At 44.6% G+C, this 18,653-nt stretch overlaps 1 protein-coding gene across 1 annotated transcript; it reads left to right on the forward strand.

Moving 5' to 3' along the window:
- Positions 1 to 3,043: 3,043 nt before the first annotated feature.
- GHSR (growth hormone secretagogue receptor) lies at positions 3,044 to 18,062 on the forward strand. The gene is made up of 2 exons (XM_083177747.1): positions 3,044 to 4,288; positions 17,278 to 18,062. Exons 1-2 carry the CDS (start codon positions 3,397 to 3,399, stop codon positions 17,580 to 17,582), a joined length of 1,197 nt encoding a protein of 398 aa, XP_083033873.1. The 5' UTR covers positions 3,044 to 3,396; the 3' UTR covers positions 17,583 to 18,062.
- The last annotated feature ends 591 nt before the right edge of the window (positions 18,063 to 18,653 follow it).

Consider the following 18,653-nt stretch of genomic DNA (forward strand, 5'->3'; position numbering starts at 1 on the left):
CAACTCTCATTGGGTGGGATATATTAAAATACACTATGTCCCCTCGCCGCCCCACCACAGCGATGCTAGCGCATATGTACTAACATATGCGACTAGCATCGCAATGGGGTGACGGAGACACCCTGCTACACCTGTGATGTGGTATGCGGGGGGGTCTCCGTCACATCCCTGGGCTCCTCCTCCTCCCCCTGCAGCCGGAAGGAGCTCCGGCTGTGTTGCTAGGGGGAGGAAGATTTTACCTTCTTGGTCCAGGTCCAGGCTTCCTGGCGCCTAGGAAGGTAAGCAGGGGGCGGGGTAGTCGGCATCTGCGGCATGTTGTGGCATGTGGCGATAGAAGCCCACAGACTATAGGCTATACCCTGCCCAGCGAAAACGCGGATGCCGGGTCTTAGTACATTTAAAAATGCGGTAAAACCCCCCAAAAAGCTATCAGTTACAGTGCAATAATGGTTGATATGTATAAAACCTTCTAATGAGGGGAGAAGTTTACAAGTGCAGTAGTTGCCCACAGCAAGAAATCAGATTCTAGCTAAAATTTAGCTAGAAAGTACATTCTATAGAATAATCAGAGGAACCTATCACTGCTTAGTGAGCGGCTTAACGCCGCCCGCCGTGCGTTCCCGGCTGTCATGGCTTTCAATTGTGCCCAGCTGATGGCTGTCCTACTGCAGCGAGCGGCAGCATTTCACTCCCCCTTGACAATAAGCATTTCACTCCCCCTTGGCAATGAGCATTTCCCTCCCCCATGGCATTGAGCATGTAAACCCCCTTGGCATCATGCATTTCACTCCCTCTTGACAACAAGTATTTAACTCTGCCTTTGCAACGAGCAATTAACTCCCCTGTAGCAATGAGCATTTAACTCCCCTGTAGCAATGAGCATTTAACTCCCCTGTGGCAACGTGCATGTAATCCCCCTTGGCATCAAGCATATAACCCCTGGCATTGAGCAAGAACCCCCTAGCACTGTGGCACTAACAGTATGTGGCATAATATGTAATGGGCATCACTGTATGTGTGGTATAATGTGTAATGGACATCATGGTGTGTGGCATAATGTTTAACAGGCATCACAGTGTGTGGCACAGTGTGTAATGTGCAGTGTGTCTAAGGGGCTTGAGCTGGCGGTCGTGGGGGGGCGCTGTGCATATGGAGGAGCCGGGGGGGCTGCGGTGCTATAGTAACCCCATCCCCTGCATGCTTACCTGTCCGCGCGTCCCGGATCCCCTCCTGGCTTCAATCAATGCTATGGAGACGGACCACGATAAAATGGCCGCCCCATAAAGCAGACTGTTCTCTGAAACTGTCTGCGGTATGGGGGCAGCCATTTTATCGTGGTCCATCTGCATAGAATTTATTGAAGCCAGGAGGGGAGCCGGGATGCGCGGACAGGTAAGCATGCGGCAATGGGGGGAGGGGGCACAGGGGGGCAGGCACGGACGGGCCGGACGGACGGGGAGGGGGGGGCGCCCCCCCATTAACGGCAGGGGGCGCCCAAAACAAAGCTACGCCGCTGGCGCAGTGTGTCTAAGGGGTACTACTGTGTGGTGTAATGTGAATTGGTACTATTATGTGGACATGCCCTAAATTTTTGGGGCTCGACACTGGTGAGCACTGTCCCTGTATCAATTGATACTTAACACTCATTGTAGCTCCACCCACAATGAGGGGGTGCTACAATATCTATATATTTGCTTACCAAAAAAAAGATGAGACTCGGGACGGCCCTGGGTACACTTTTCCACTAATATGGCTAAGATATGGTGAAACATACAAAATGACACAACCTCCCCCCCCCCCCAAAAAAAAAAATTGTGTCACTCATTTTCATGTCAACCTTCAGTCCCGTCAATGTTTTGTACCTGTGGACCTTTTCTGCCGTCTAGTTTTTCCATGTCAACATTTTGACCATGTTGTCCTTTGCAGGCTGACCAATTGGGGTTGATCTTTTGACTGTCTATTGAACCACACCCATCTATCACTGCTCAAACTCAGTTTTTCAAAAATAGGCAATAAAATAATATGATATAATATTCCTGCAAGTCAATAAAAGCTGTTAAACTGTATCTCTATATCTGTGTACAACACAAAAAGATATCCTACATGTCAGTCTCCTTGCCTAGTATCCGCAGCACATCGCCGGCCATCGCTTTTGCGTTACTGCATATGCGATTATTAACACTGCGAGTGCCGGCGATGTGCTGCGGGAGTTATTAGTGAATCCCGCCCATTGACCGATCCTTAATACTCTGCAATCCTCAGTGCTCTATTGGCACTCCTACCATCCAATGGTAGTTTTTGTGAAGTGTATTCCATAGGCTACAGCAGCTTCAGAGAGTGCTAGCTCTGGGGGCCAAACTTCAGCATGCTTCGCATTCTGGAGCTTGGTAAGTCTCACAGCTGCTGTTAGAAAAGGAGGTGGACCCTGAGTCAAAACAGGAGTTTTGGGGCAATATGTCGCACTACTGTATATAAGAAACTGTAAATAATAAATGTTTAATGGCAAATAGGTCCTCAAGCCTTGTTTCTTATTGTTTCAACTTCAATTGTAAAGTGTCACAGAGTATGCTGGTGACAGATACAGCAGATAAAGAAATAAACTATTACTAAAATTGATATTATTATTATTATTATTATTATAATTATTATTAATAATAATAATTCTGAATGCTGCACTTCTTGTAGTTGCAAGGATTTCTAGTCCCACAACAGCTGGATCATTGCAGAATGCCCAAACCTGCACATAAACTATAACACAGTATTGCAAAGAGCTGCAGACTCTGCAACATGAGTGTCAGTGGGCATGTATGAGACTATATAATCAATTAATAAATACATTAGATTAATAGATTAGACTACTAAAGGAACCTACTTGGCAATGGTGCTCATTGGGGTACTTCATATCATCGTGAGCTCTTTATTACCTTTAGTAGTATTTTTGTTTAATCAGAGGAAGGAAATGGTATGGTACAGCACAGAGTATGCGGTCCCCGTCTTACCTGTTACCTCCCCTGCCCGGAGCTGAGCCCCCTGAGCAGCCAGCCTGGAGGGGAGGGGGGAGAGGGCGTGCTGGGTGCTGAGGTCCCCTCTGCAGCTCCCGGGATACACATTAATCCTCAGCCAGCAGCAGTGGGAGGACACAGAGCTGACACTCCAGCAGCAGGTGCCCGCACCATGGGATGGAAATCTGTGAGAGAGGTGCCAGGGATGAGGCATTGGGAGTATACTGCCCGGCATAGGAACCTCTCAGCCTTCTCGGCCATGGAGTGAGTGATGCACTATACAGCAGCAGCTGAGCGGCGGGTCAGATAGGACGCTGTCGCCGGGAGGGCAATGCGCTCCCAGGACTGTACCGCTGTACTCCGGTGTGGCTCTGTGTTCTACCCCTAGCGCCGGATGGTATACTCCTGTACCCAGAGGAAATGCAGACGTACCCGGGGAATTGCTGATGTGCTGCTGCCTCCCTGCAGCCGGTATACTCCTGTGCACAGAGGAGATGAAGGAGTGCCACAGGTGTGCCCCTGGGTGCATGGCCAGCTGAGTGACATGGATGAGCACTACTACAATCACACGTGGCCGGAGGAGCCCTTCTACCTGTTCCCCTTCCCGGTGCTGACAGGGATAACTATCGCCTGCATCCTGCTATTTATCATTGGGATCGTGGGGAACATCATGACCATGCTGGTGGTGAGCAGGTACAAGGACATGAGGACCACCACCAACCTCTACCTGTCCAGCATGGCCTTCTCCGACCTGCTGATCTTCCTGTGCATGCCGCTGGACCTCTATCGCCTGTGGCAGTACCGGCCCTGGAACTTCGGCGGCGCCCTCTGCAAGCTCTTCCAGTTCGTCAGCGAGAGCTGCACCTACTCCACCATCCTGAACATCACCGCCCTGAGCGTGGAGCGCTACCTGGCCATCTGCTTCCCCCTCAGGGCCAAGGTGCTCATCACCAAGGGCAGGGTCAGGCTGCTCATCCTCCTCCTCTGGGCCGTGTCCCTGGTCAGCGCCGGACCCATCTTCGTCCTGGTCGGAGTGGAGCATGAGAACGGCACCGACCCGCTGGACACCAATGAGTGTAAGGCCACGGAGTACGCGGTCAGGTCGGGTCTGCTCACCGTCATGGTGTGGACCTCCAGCGTCTTCTTCTTCTTGCCGGTCTTCTGCCTAACCGTCCTGTACAGCCTGATCGGGAGGAAGCTGTGGCGGAGGAAGAGGGACACCATAGCGGGACCCTTCAGTCTCTCCCACAGGGACAAGAATAACAAGCAGACTGTGAAAATGCTGGGTAGGAGCCACACTCACACCACACTTTCTGCTGTGTATGGTTCAGGCATAACACTCACAATACACAACTGAGAGAGTCACACTGCTGCTGCATCCATTGCCACTCACCCCAGGGACATACACATGTGCCCTTTGTCACTTTGGGGCAGATGTATTAAGTGTCATAAAGCGGTGATAAAGTTGAAGGTTACAAAGCACCAGCCAATCAACCTGTCATTTTTTTTAACACAGCTGTTATCACGTTATCACCTTCCACTTTAACACCACTTTGGGGCCCATTTATTAAGGTTCGCATATACAATGCGATATTGGCAGAATATTACTGACAAGGATACAATTATAATATGTGGTCTTATTGCCAGGATGTATTATCCTGCACATGCAGGGACAGGGCTTCGAAAGCTGGAGCGCTGACCCCCTGCTGACCCCGCTGACCACACTGCCCCTGTGGCAGTGGGGTCTGTAGCCTATAGGCTACAATGGGCTATCGCCATCTCAGAATGGCGGTAGCCCAGGGACCTGAAGCGATGCTGCCCGATGATGATAAATCAGGCAGCTTCCCATCCCCATAGTAACCTATGAGGGATGGGAAAGGCAGCGGTGCAGGAGGGATCGCAGCAGGGATTGGAGATTCCTGCTCTGGTCTCTCCTGATACATTCAAGTGATACTTAATATTTGACTTAATATTTGCGGCTAACCACCAAAAACGGGTGTTTTGTGGGATTTAGCCACAGATATGAAATGATAACTGTACTATGCCTGGTATGACTTTACCAGGCTTAATACATTTGCCCCATTATTAAGGATAGTGCTCCTTACAGTGCAAAATGCGTGGCTTACCACGGAGAGCTAGTTTTGGACTTTTGTGCATTGCAGTTGCACACAAACAGCTCTGTAGTGTACCCAGGGCCGGAGCTTTGTACTTCCCTTGCAAACACGGCAGTGCGATGATAGAACTTCTGGGTTTATCTGTAAATGCGTCTAGTGACGTTCCCACCGTGGGAATTGCTCGGATTAATTGGAAATGCAAAATAAGCCTATAGGCTTATAGGTCAACACCATCTGAAGATAAAAAAGCATTTTGGGCGAGTGGCCAAACTTCCAAAAATGGCATTCTCAGAGGTCGGGCTGCATTTTACACCTTGATGCATCCCAATCTTTTTTTAGCATTAGCAGGGCACAAAGCCGATTATTCCAATAGGTAGTAAGCAAAGGTTTGCGCAGAGTGCAGCTTATTCCCATTTCTATGGGGCTATTTGGGTCCATTTAAAGATAGGTGTATGGTAACACATCTGTGTAGGATGCCATTAAGTGTATACCTGTGATCAGTGGTAGCTAGTTTCAGTCAGTTTATTATTCCATAATCTGCCATTCAGAAGAAGTTATAGGGATGACATCCGTATTGTCAGTGACATATCTGTACAAACACTCATCTGAGCAATCTTACACAATATTTATTGTATTATTATGTGTCATAGATTATTTTATATATGTTTGTTTTATACTTTTATCTCCATGCTGTTGTCTTCTAGGAAATACAGGGATGGTGCTTAATGATTTACTGTATATTGTAAGACCACTATGTAGTCCAGAATGTACAGTAAGCTTGAGTAAAAGGAAACTGACTTCTGATCCACTGAAAGTGAAAGGGTTAAAGAGAAAGGGATTGTTTGTCTAATAAAAATGTTTTACCACGGGTTCTCATGGTAACTAGTAATTGGGCTCACTACCATCCAGTAAGCTTTTATCCTATTAGCAAGCAATGGTTCTTCATAGAAAATTAATTTTCCTTCTACAGACACTGGGTGTTACTTCTAAAAACTTTATATACTTATTTATCTGTGCTTGTAAAGATGACATGATGCTACCGTAAGCGGAATAATCTTTGGAAAGTGGCATTGGTGGCACTGCCATACAGCCAATTACTGTATCACGGACACTCAATACAGGACCATCACTTTACTAAACATATTGAACATATTGAACAGTGGGAGATTAATTGTTGTCCAAAAATCTTTTCTTAAGTGATTTAATTTGTCTATCTTAGTGTTTGTCCATACAACATTTATATCCTTTGCTTCCTTTATTGGAATAATGATACCAATCCCTGAAATGATTCTTCGAACATGAATTTTTGAAAAATCACATCAGTCCCTGCCCCAGTGGAGCTTACAATCTATATTTCTATATTACCTACATGTACATGCACACAGACATTCTATGGTTAATTTTGTTGGGAGCCAATTAACCTACCTGTATATTTTTGGATTGTGGGAGGAAACCGGAGTACCCGGAGTAAACCCACACAAGCACAGGGAGGCAGCAATGCTAACCATTAAACCATCCCTGTAATGGTTATATATTAAAATAAGCATTTTGGGATAAAAACTTTCAGTGATAAATACTGGGACATATGATATCACTTATACTATGGTAATTAATGAATAAAAGCTAATTATGGACTGCATAGGTGTGAAAAAAAGGTGTTCAAAATAATAAGAAACTGAATTAAACTATATTCTAGATATACAGTATGTCATAAAACAATCCACAGTCTACATCTTCAGTTTCAGTTATCTCCTCTATTTGGGGCAACTGTAGCTGGAATCCTTATGGAAACAATCAGTGTAAGCCACAGTGCATAAGGTCTGTCACTATTATTTGGTGAACATGGATAGTTGCCCAGAGCGTCAATAGTAAGAGGGTGGTTAAAACGATGAATGAGTGGCATAGAGGTTCTCATCCAGTGTTGTGCTCTATCACTAGCAGCTGATGAGAAAAAAAGCAACCAGCAGCTTGTTACATGTGACGCTCCTCCATGTGAGTGTTATGCTAGGAGTGTGGCACTGATTATGAGATCACAAAGTAGCACATACTGTGGTGGGTTGGGATCATTTGTTCTACAGCATGATGGTCGACAGTCATTAGGTCGACACCATTAGGTTGACATGGGAAAAGGTCGACTTGGGTCTAGGTCGACATGGAAAAAGGTCGACATGGTTCTAGGTCGAAAGGTCTTTAGTGAGACAGGTCGTTAGTTCGACAGGTCATTAGTTCTACAATGTCTATGTCGACAGTCAAAAGGTCGACATGGGGTTTTTCACTTGCAAGGCAAATCTATGCCTTATAAATGATTGCCCCTTTTAAAAAAAGTCAGAGTTTGGCCAGCAGCTCGCACAGCCACTGAACTAGGGCACTATAAAATCTGGCCTCATATGTTCACTTTTTCCCCCAACAATCTGTTTATATGTTCAGTATCGAACCCACAACCCTTACATACAGTGAAGCGTAGAAAGGGGGCCTCTAGAAAATTTTTTTTTTTTTACATAAATTGGTAAGATTTTCTATAATATTTTGTGGTACTGTACATATACAATATAATGGATATCAAATGAACACTGCATTTGGGTCATTATCGTTTTACTGGACTTTATGGTTGTTTATATCATACACAGTCATCTACATTACAAAGTTTAGCTTTCTTGAATATAGCTGCATTTTGCCCAGAACATGGTGATCTGCCAAGCCCAAGTCTCCATCCACTGGCATATCTAATATATAATGGGTGCAAGGTGTGCAGTGCAGACAGGCCCTTGGGTCCAGGGGGTCCATATGGTCGACAGTAAAAAGGTTAATAGTCAATAGGTTGACCACTGTCGGTCAACAGGCCAAAGGTCGACAAATAAAAAGGTCAACATGTTAAAGTTTTTATATTTCCCACGTCGACAGATGTTGACATAAACAATGTAGCTTGACTGCGCTTGGATTACTATTATACAGTATTCTCCCTCTATGCCCATGGAATACGGTCACTTCAGTAGGTCGACAGTCATAAGGTGGACATGCTTTAGGTTGACCACTGAAGATCGACTGACCTTAGTCCGACACATGAAAAAGGTCGAGATGCCTTTAGGCCGACAGGCTCATTTGGTCGACACAAGCATTAGGTCTAAATTGTGAAGGTCGATAGTGAAAAGGTCAACATTTGTTTTTCACTGGGTTTATCTCAACCGACATGTGACGACAAGCTCTACCATCCACTGCAGCATGGAGGGAGAATATAATAGTGAGTGGAAGCGGTGCAGTTTTCTGTGTCCATGTCGACATTCAGGACAAAAAGTAAAACCCCATGTCGACATTTTGACTATGGACCTTCCCAGTGTCGACCTAATGACCCTGTTGACCTAAAGCCATGTGACCTTTTTCATGTGTTGATCTAAGGCCTATCGACTTTCAGTGGTCGCTGCACAAATTACACATAATGCCACACACTGTAATGCCCATAACACATAATGCCACACACTGTAATGCCCATTACACATAATGCCACACACCGTAATGCTCATTTAACATACTGCCACACACCATAATGCCCATAACCAATAATACCATACAACGTAATGCCTATTACACATTATACTACACACCGTAATGCCTATTACATATTATGCCACATAAGTGCAGCTTACCTATAATATTATTATTATCGTTTATGTATATGGCACCACAAGGGTTCCGCAGGGTTCCGCAGCGCCTGACAATACATAGATAAGCCCCCCAAAAAAACTCAAAAATAATGATTGACACTACAAATGCAAATTAGGGCAAGTACATGGTAAATAAAAGACACTTGCAACAGACACTGAGGCAATGCTTATTGCCAGAGGGAAGTTACATGCTCGTTGCGAGCAAGAGTTACATGCTCATTGCCTGGGGAGATACATGTTTGATGCTAGGGGGAGATACTTGCTCATTGCTAGGGGTGGTTACATTGTACTTGCCTACTTGACCCTCTCCATGGGCCTTATTTTGGTTCACTCTTTCTGACAAAATCCTTCTTAGATGGACAAAACCATGTGCACTGCAGGGGGGCAGATGTAAAATGTGCAGAGAGAATTAGATTTGGGTGAGTTATTTTGTTTCTGTGAAGGGAAAATACTGGCTGCTTTATTTTTACACTGCAATATAGATCTCACTGTGAAGTAAAACCCCACCCAAATCTAATTATATCTGCACAAGTTACATCTGCCCCACCTGCAGTTCACATGGTTTTGCCCATCTAAGAAGGATTTTGTCAGAAAGAGTGAACCAAAATAAGGCCCCATGAGGGAGAAAATGCTCTGTTCCTGGAGTTCCCTGGTAATGTATGATTGCCATCACCTGTGAGGAGCTAGGTAATTGATAAGAAAGGCGTTTCACCACAGGTGATGACAATCATACATTACCAGGGAAGTCCGGGAACAGAGCATTTTCTCCCTCAAGGAGAGGGTCAGGTAGGCAAGTATGGGTTACATGCTCATTGCCAGAGGGGGGGGGGGTGGGTGGGAGTTATATGTTCTTTGCCAGGGAGGAGTTACAGTTCATACTTGTCAGGGGGACTTACATGCTCTGCATAAACTGCTATGAGTCCTTTGCAGTATATTCTATGTATGTGAATTGTATTGATATCCTGAACCATACCTCCCAACAGGACCCTCTCCAGGAGGGACACAAAGCTCTGTTTCTAGACTTCCTTCTTAATTTATGATTATCATCACCTGTGTTGAACACCTTTCTTATCAATTAACCTGTTTAAAACAGGTGATGGTGATTATACATTAAGAGGGAAATCCAGAAACAGAGCATTGTGTCCCTCCTGGAGAGGGTCATGTTGGGAGATATGTGAAACCACTACAACTGCTAATCTTTACTATCTCCACTGCATAACCAGTGTTGTATCGATAAGGATGTGTTTTTAGTGTTTGTATTACCTGTTTGAAGTTGTTGTTCAGTGAGGTATAATTTATAATATATTTGGCCTAGTGTTTATTTAACACAGGCTAAATAATATCCTTTGATTAGGTGGTCACGTGACCTCAGCTGTAGCCTCTCCTAATCAGACCTTATATATCTCTGCATTTAGTTAGTGGGCAGTTGTCTGCAGGGGCAGTTGTCTTCGTTAGAAATATATGAAGTAAGAAATTACAAAGTGATAATTCCTTTTAAAAGAACAGTTAAAATAGAATTCTTACTACACATTACTACACATATCCTTTCTACTTAACCCTGTCTCAAAAGGTGCGTACACACAGGGCAATATCAGGGTTGCCGACCCTCCCGAAAATACCGGGAGTCTCCCGAAAATCGGGTCACCACTCTGTGCACATTTGACCTTATTCTGTTTGATTCGTTCGCATGCAGCAAGTTTTTTGCTTAGAACGAATGGGCAGCGGATGTTAAAACATCCCACCCTTATACCTTTACAATACAATATGAAGGCCATTAATGCATAAGGTGATTCAATTTTTCAGAATTTCAAAATAATCATAATATTGAACCATTAATCCATTCCAGTATAGATTCCAAACATACAAAATTTTTAATAAAATTTTAGTTAAAAAGAAAATGATGCATTTTTAACATTTATATCCAGAACATGTGTAGGACACATATATTTAATGGTACTTGTGAGTTATCCGGACGCCCGATTTCTAAATCGGGTCGGATCGGGACATCGCATCGCATCGCATGCGACCATCGGATGCGATGCGATGCGATGACCCGATTTTTCCATAGGAATCAATGTTAAAATGGACTATCCAAGTGGGCATGGAGTTGGATATAAACCTGTGGCGAGCGTAGCGAGCCACCGAGCCCGAAGCGTGGCGAGCGTAGCGAGCCCCGCGAGGGGACACGGAATACCGTCCCCTCGCGGGGCTCGCTTCGCTCGCCACGCTTCGGGCTCGGTGGCTCGCTACGCTCGCCACAGGTTTATATCCAACTCCATGCCCACTTGGATAGTAGGGGTATGAAAAGGACCCCTTTTTCCAATTGAATTCCATGTTAAAATGGACTCAGTCCATTTTAACATTGATTCCTATGGAAAAATCGGGTCATCGCATCCGATGGTCGCATGCGATGCGATGCGATATCGCATCGCATCGCATCTGATTGTATGCCTTAACTTAAGGCATACAATCAAAAAATCGGGCGTCCAGATAACTCACAAGTACCTATTTAATTTGAGTTGTGGAATTAATATATTTAAAACACATTAAGCAGCCATGTAATAAAACTTTCTTCCTCATTATAATTGGCCACTAATTAAGTAAATGAGTTCCAATAAACACCATTTTATAAGACAAATCATGTCATTAATTAATGTGTGCGGGTACCACTCCCATTTGGGTTCCATTGCGAACATAAATATCACATGCCTCCCATCACCCACCAAGCAACTTAAATGTGCCCTATTGAATGCACGCTCCATTTGCAACAAATTAGCATCCATCCACGACCTCTTCATCTCTCAGGGATACAGGGTGGGATGTATTAAAATACTTTGCCACCCACCACAGTGATGCTAGCGCATATGTACTAACATATGCGACTAGCATCGTAATGCGGTGATAGAGACCCTCCGCGATACCTGTGATGTGGTTTGCGGGGGTTTCCATCACATCCCTGGGCGCCTCCTCCTCCTCCCCCCATGGCCGGAAGCCTAAGCAGGCTGTCCCCGGTGCTTCCTCCTCCCCCTGGAGCCAGAAGGAACTCCCACTGCATTGCTAGGGGGAGGAGGAGTTTACCTTCCGGGTCCAGGGACAGGCTTCCTGGAGCCTAGTAAGGTAAGCCAGGGGGAGGGGTGTCGGCGATAGAAGCCCATAGGCTTCTTTTGCCAAAGGTGGCAATATCCTGTCAGGCGAAGACACGGCGTCCGGGTCTTAGTACATTTGAAAATGCGGTAAAACCCCTGAAAACGGGGGTTTTACCGCTTTTTACAACATGACTGATGGTTGACATAGGTAAGGTCGACAGGGACATTAGGTTGAAACAAGTATTAGGTCAACATGGGAAGGTCAACAGTCAAAAAGTCGATATGTGGTTTTCATTTTTTTTTTAAAGCCGACTTGTGCCGACAGGTGGTATTTCATGCCCTACCATCCACTAGGGTGTGGTGGGAGAGAAAAATAGTGCACCATGCAAGGGGACACTGTGCATTTTTTTAGTGTCCTTGTGGACTGTGTCAACATTCAGGTAAAAACCTGAACCTCCTAACTGGTCTTCCCAAGAACAGACTCTCGCCTAAAGGTGCGTACACACGTACAGATTTTTCTGTCCGATCTATCTGGTGGGAACAAAAACCTGGAAATGTATGGGAGCAAATGACAATCAAAAATTTCCACCCAAATGCAGGAAAACAGAAAAAAATATGCTTTGATAAATTTGTTATATCAGAATGATTTAAACAATTTGTCTGACTGATCACTGTCTGTTTTCAAGTGTTTGGGAACAATTTTTTGATTGTCATTTGCTCCCAATACATTTCCAGGTTTTGGTTCCCACCAGATAGATCAGAGAGAAAAATCTGTACGTGTGTACGCACCTTTACTGCGATCTATTTTAAGTGCTGCTGCGAGGCTGATCTTCCTAGCAAAACACTCATTGTCTGCTGATCTGCTCTGCCAGTCCCTCCATTTGTTGCCTGTAGTTTACCGTATTCAATATAAAATACTTCTACTTGCATATAAAGCTATTAACCATACTGCCCAGCATATATTTCTTCACTTATCTCAAAATATCTCCCAACTCGACCACTCCGCTCTGCACAAGATCTGCATCTCTCTTCTGCACGGATCACTAGCTCCTACTCACTATTACAGGACATTCATGGGGCTGCCCCCACCCTATGGAATGCCTTCCATGCACAATAACACTCTCTACTAGCCTCCAAACTTTCAAGCGTTCCCTGAAACCTCATCTCTTCAAGCAAGCCTATCAAATTTAAGTACCACATGCATAAACCTCTGAGGCACTTATGTATTATATAGCTTCCCTTCTGGACCTGCAACTTGGCGGGACTACTATGCTATTACTGGTGGCTGTCCTTGTGTTCCGCCTATATCCCTATAGATTGTAAGCTTGCAGCAGGGCCCTCCTACCTCCAAGTCTGTCTGTTGTTACCCAGTTTGTTTACAATTGTAAATGGAATCTACTACGCTATATAAGAAACTGCTAATAAATAAATAAGGGGACTTACAAGCTCGTTACCAGGGTGGGGTGGGGATAAATGTTCGTTGAGCAGGGAGTTCCTAATGGGCTGCTGCCAACAGAATGTGTGTGTGGCCCACTGTGGTTTGGAGGTGGCGGCAGCAAGGGGGTGTGGGTATGTTGGGTATTAGGGAGTGCCTGGATCGGATGTCAGCTGCCCAAACAGTTCCTGTCAAATGTGCGCACAAATTTAAGTGAACTGAGAGTCACTTAGATATGTGTGCACCTTCCACATCATTCGATGTTTGGCGGACATCGAATGATGAGGGTGTTGCCCCATAGGCTGCGAATGGATGTTTTGCCAATACATTGATTCACAGCAATGCGGCTGAACCCGGACGGCGGCATCTGGGGGACTTGTTAGGCTGTAAATTTGCAGCCTTGCTGGTCAACCAGAATAAGGTCCATAGAGTTTTAGCAGGATGCAGCAGGCTTGTGTATATATCCTCTTGAGCAAGCATCATGCTAAACAGCTCATGTTCCACTGCATCTTGCTAAAACGCAATATGTAGAGGCAGCCATAGATTTAAAGGTGCAGGCTCCTTCCTGCCAAACAGGTTACCAGTACTTTATACAAACATTTAGCAGGACATATGGTGGAAAGATGCAGGGCATTGACATTTGCTCAGAGGGAAAATCATCAATCTATCTCATGCTTCCTCCCCTTCAGTGGGACCATTTCAGCCGCCCACTTTTTGGGGAGGGGAGTCTTCTTTTCCTCTCTCCTCCATTACCTCTCAGAGCTTTCCCCGCGGTTATGGTGTCATAACACATTGCAACGTTTAAATGCATTTTGAACTTTTTAGTTCGAAACGCATTGCATATAGGTCACTTTGCACCGTGTTTCTTTTGGCTTGCAATACAATGGGCCTTATTCTAGTCTGTGCGTACTTTCCCGAACTCTTTCGGATGGCGTTTTTTAGCCGTCTGCGCATGCGTGGGCAACGCTATGCGCATGTGCCACGCATGGTCTCCGTACTTGTTCTCACCAATACCGTACAGAAATGTGCACCGCATTCACTCTGGAGATATGGGCGTATTATGGGTGTCATTCGGAACTACACAGGGGCGTAGTTTCAAAGTGGGCTAAACTGGGTGTAAACATGGGCGTACACGAGGGAGTGCACTAATTCTGGTACGCGTACATTTTTAACAGCACACCGAATGCACACAAACAAAAAGGCAGGAAACATGCGGTCTTCATAAGCAAGTATTGCTTTGCGGACACCACTCGGTCATGCGCTAGGCATTCGGAACGCCCAATCAGTACGGGCGCACCTCAACCAATGTCAGCTGAACACAATACAATCCACTCCTTTACTCATTACTCATTAATTACACTCTTGTCATTTCTTCAATTGGAACCATTGCAGCTTAAATGGACCATTACTAAACACACACATATATGCTGCATTTTTGACACACATTAAATAATAAGAAATAATAGATGACCATTAAAAACAATCCCTTTTTAATGAGGTTGCCTAATTGCATAAGTGGGTCATGTTACAGATTTCGGTGTTCAGATAATAGTGGTGAGTTTTGCGGAAATACACCGCATCGGTGCGTACGGGCAGGTTACCATCCGTTCTGACGCGGTAAGACCGTGCATACGCTGTAAGACCCTGCAGAATATGTGTGTGTCCACCGCACACGCAAAGGTTTGGATGTCGTCCGTAAACACGCCCTCTTCTTAAAGAGTGAGTCCGTCCGAATGCGGAGGACCGGTGGGCGTTTCTTCGTACGATGTCCGCACAGCGTGGCGTGCGGACCGCTCCGAAATAATTCGGAAATATACGCACCAACCAGAATAACCTCCAATGTGAGCTCCCGCACATTGCATATTGCAAGTCAAGAAAGTATGTGCAGACAGGACTTTTTGTATTAGATCGCATCACATCTAGTTCAAAGTGCACTCTGTTTTAGCTTATCACATGTGATTAGAACTAGATGTGATGTGTTCCCGTACAAAACACCTTTAGGTCTAAATCCAAGTGGGCTAAAAAATCTGTCACATGACAGGGCAGCACGTTATGTAGGAGAAAGATTACTCTTTTTTGGGGGGCACTGCTTAGTGACAGGGCAGGACAGGGGGAGGAGCAAGGTTGGAAGAAGGGACACCAACAAACACAGACTCACTTTCCTTGCCACACTCAATATGCTTCGCTTGTCACCTGGTTACTGAATGCAACCGGTGGTGGCGTGAATAGTGAAACTGCAAAGGCCCTTGTCTTGCTCATCTACCTGGGTGTGAAAGGTCCTTTGGCCCACTTGGATTCAGCAAATACTGTCTCCCCACAGACAGGACTCATCACGCAGAGACTATATGGCTCTGCCCCCAGAGACTGATCACACAGGCTGCACTGTATCAATACGCCCCCCTATATGTATGGGCCATTACTGTGTACAAAAAAAATATTTAAAAAGCTGTTGATCATATACAAATTTAAGTTGTGACACAGTAAATAAATATAACTTTATGAATGTACACAGGTATATTTATTAAAGGTTGATTTTATTTTATTTGAGTTTATTGATGTTGGACTTTCAGGGTCAAAATACACATTTATTAACTGATGATTTTCTTTCCCACTTGGATTTTTTAGCCCACTTGGATTTAGACCTAAAGGTGTTTTGTACGGGAACACATCACATCTAGTTCTAATCACATGTGACACGCTAAAACAGAGTGCACTTTGAACTAGATGTGATGCGATTTAATACAAAAAGTCCTTTCTGCACATACTTTCTTGACTTGCAATATGCAATGTGCGGGAGCGCACATTGTATGGCAAGCCAAAAGAAACACAGTGCAAAGTGACCTATATGCAATGCGTTTAAAAGTTAAGTTAAAAAGTTCAAAATGCATTTGATCGTCGCAATGTGTTATGACACCATAACCACGGGGAAAGCTCTAAGAGGTAATGGAGGAGAGAGGAAAAGAAAAGAAGACTCCCCTCCCCAAAAAGTGGGCGGCTGAAATGGTCCCACTGAAGGGGAGGAAGCATGAGATAGAATGATGATTTCCCCTCTGAGAAAATGTCAATGCCCTGCATCTTTCCACCATATGTGGATTCATTTGTGTTTTAGCCCTGGAAGACCAACATCAAACAAGATTTAATCATTAATAAATAACCCCTTTAATCTCCATTCTTTCATTACAATGTCAGGCTGGTTACCCACCGGCTCTAGAAATTCACTATCGATATTCCATATAAAAGCTATCACATTTAACACACAGGTATAACTAGCACTTAAAACTGGGGTAAAAGTGATCAACGATTCCAAAAGGATGCTGCTATTTGTAATTTGTCATCATGGAGGTCATTAAAACCAATACTGTAGATTTCTCATTCACGCTCATTTACATACTTCCGTTATCGATACAATCCTTGCACAGATAGGCCCGGGTGGAAATGAAAGTACTGCCATTCAGCAACTATAACACCCAATTATTTTTGTTGTCAGTGGATAAGAGGCCTAAATGTGACCGCAAATGGTTGCCAGAAAAGAGAGCAAGATTGAACAATGTGAGTTGAGCACCTCCAGGATATGGTGTTATGGTGCGCACACGCTGAGCGATCTAACGATTAATATCGCTAATTTTGGCCCATCTGAGCAAAAGCATCCATTATATCGCCCGGTGTGTAAGCGGAACGATGCGTACCAGAAGGTCGTTAAAAACCCGATCCGTCATCTGTACATATACAGACGATGGAGCACTTCATTAATGAAAGCCTGCTGCTAACTGGCCCCTCTGTCACTCCCCACCACCAACACCAGTGTGTATGCACTTGCCAATGCCAGCACCTAGCTGGGTCCCTGTGGTCCCCAATATCTGTAGCTGCCGCGATCTCATAGTGTGTATGGGCCATTACAGTTGTATACATTATTGAATGAAATGTTATATTGCAGTGGCATTTGGTTGTCTTGTGTATAATGCATTCTCTTTTCTTTTTCAGCTGTGGTGGTGTTTGCATTCATCCTGTGCTGGTTGCCGTTCCATGTGGCTCGCTACCTGTTTTCTAAATCATTCGAAGCAGGGTCCTTGGAAATAGCTCTGATCAGCCAGTACTGTAACTTGGTGTCATTTGTGCTGTTCTACCTGAGTGCTGCCATCAACCCCATTCTGTACAACATTATGTCCAAAAAATATCGTGTGGCTGCCCGCAGACTATTCAGATTAAAGCAAGTGTCCCGAAAAGCACCGTACACGATGAATGATGAAAGTTCTCCAGCTTGGACAGAATCCAATGTGAGCACATGACAATGAGCAATCAGCGCACAGAAATCATGGGCCACCTAATTGTCAGGAGACATCAAAGCCATAATTTTCCAGAAATCACATTTGCAGGATGTAGGATCCATTGACCGCGTTGTGTGTTTCACACACACTAATAGTATCTCAGGATTATATGTAATGGGGAGGATGGTCAGTGTTTTACACCAGTGCATATTTTAATAGTCATTACTTTCCTACTGATATTTTTTCTTAAAGAAAGAGATCATTTTTGTATTGGTTTCTCAGAAGGGTGCTCAGGGCAGCACGGTTCTCTTCTGAGATTTGATACATTTAAGCAGTATTGAATAAGCTACTGTATATCCTTTATGTTTGAAGTGCTGCTAGGAAGTTCTGTTTTATGTGATGCATTGTACTGTTTCGTGCACTTCCTGTGGCTACGTGTCCAGAGATTTGTGGTTTTACTATTGAGTACGGTGTGATGTTTTAATGTCACGTGAGAAAAGAGAGGAAAATAAAATCTAATCAAAATGACATTTGCCTCCTATATTGTTTCTCTTTTCTAAGATATTTACATTTGTTATAATGCATCTCTTGGGTTCAAGGGCGTAGCTGCCATAGGTGCAGGCAATGCAGCTGCTATGGGGCATGGTGCTGAGAGGGGCCCACTTTCCCTGTCACAGCTACATGTTTCACTTTTGGATGGTACATTGGGAACCTTCCAAACATTTTATTTGGGGTCTACAATATATCAAAGTTATGTCCCCGGACCTGGTCATTGTAATTTGGTACACAATAAACTTGGGGTCATTATAATGTTATATAATAAGATCTGGGGAGATTGTAATGTGGTATAACTTTAACTGAGGACACTGTGGGGTCAATTCAATTAAGTAAACAGCTACCACTAGATGGAGCAAAATATTGGCTACAGCGGGCTAATGTTAGCTTTGGGGGGCCACTGTCCAGATTGCATTGCGTTGGATGCTAAAAATGAAATGAGGCGAGGTCGCCAATGGCAACCAAATTGTATCATTTTGTAGGATGCAAGAGAGAAATGATAGACAGAATCTGATTGGCTGCTATGGGCAATGTCAC

Source organism: Crinia signifera, chromosome 3, assembly GCF_055691185.1.
Source record: "Crinia signifera chromosome 3, ASM5569118v1, whole genome shotgun sequence".
NCBI classification, from domain to species: Eukaryota; Metazoa; Chordata; class Amphibia; order Anura; family Myobatrachidae; genus Crinia; species Crinia signifera.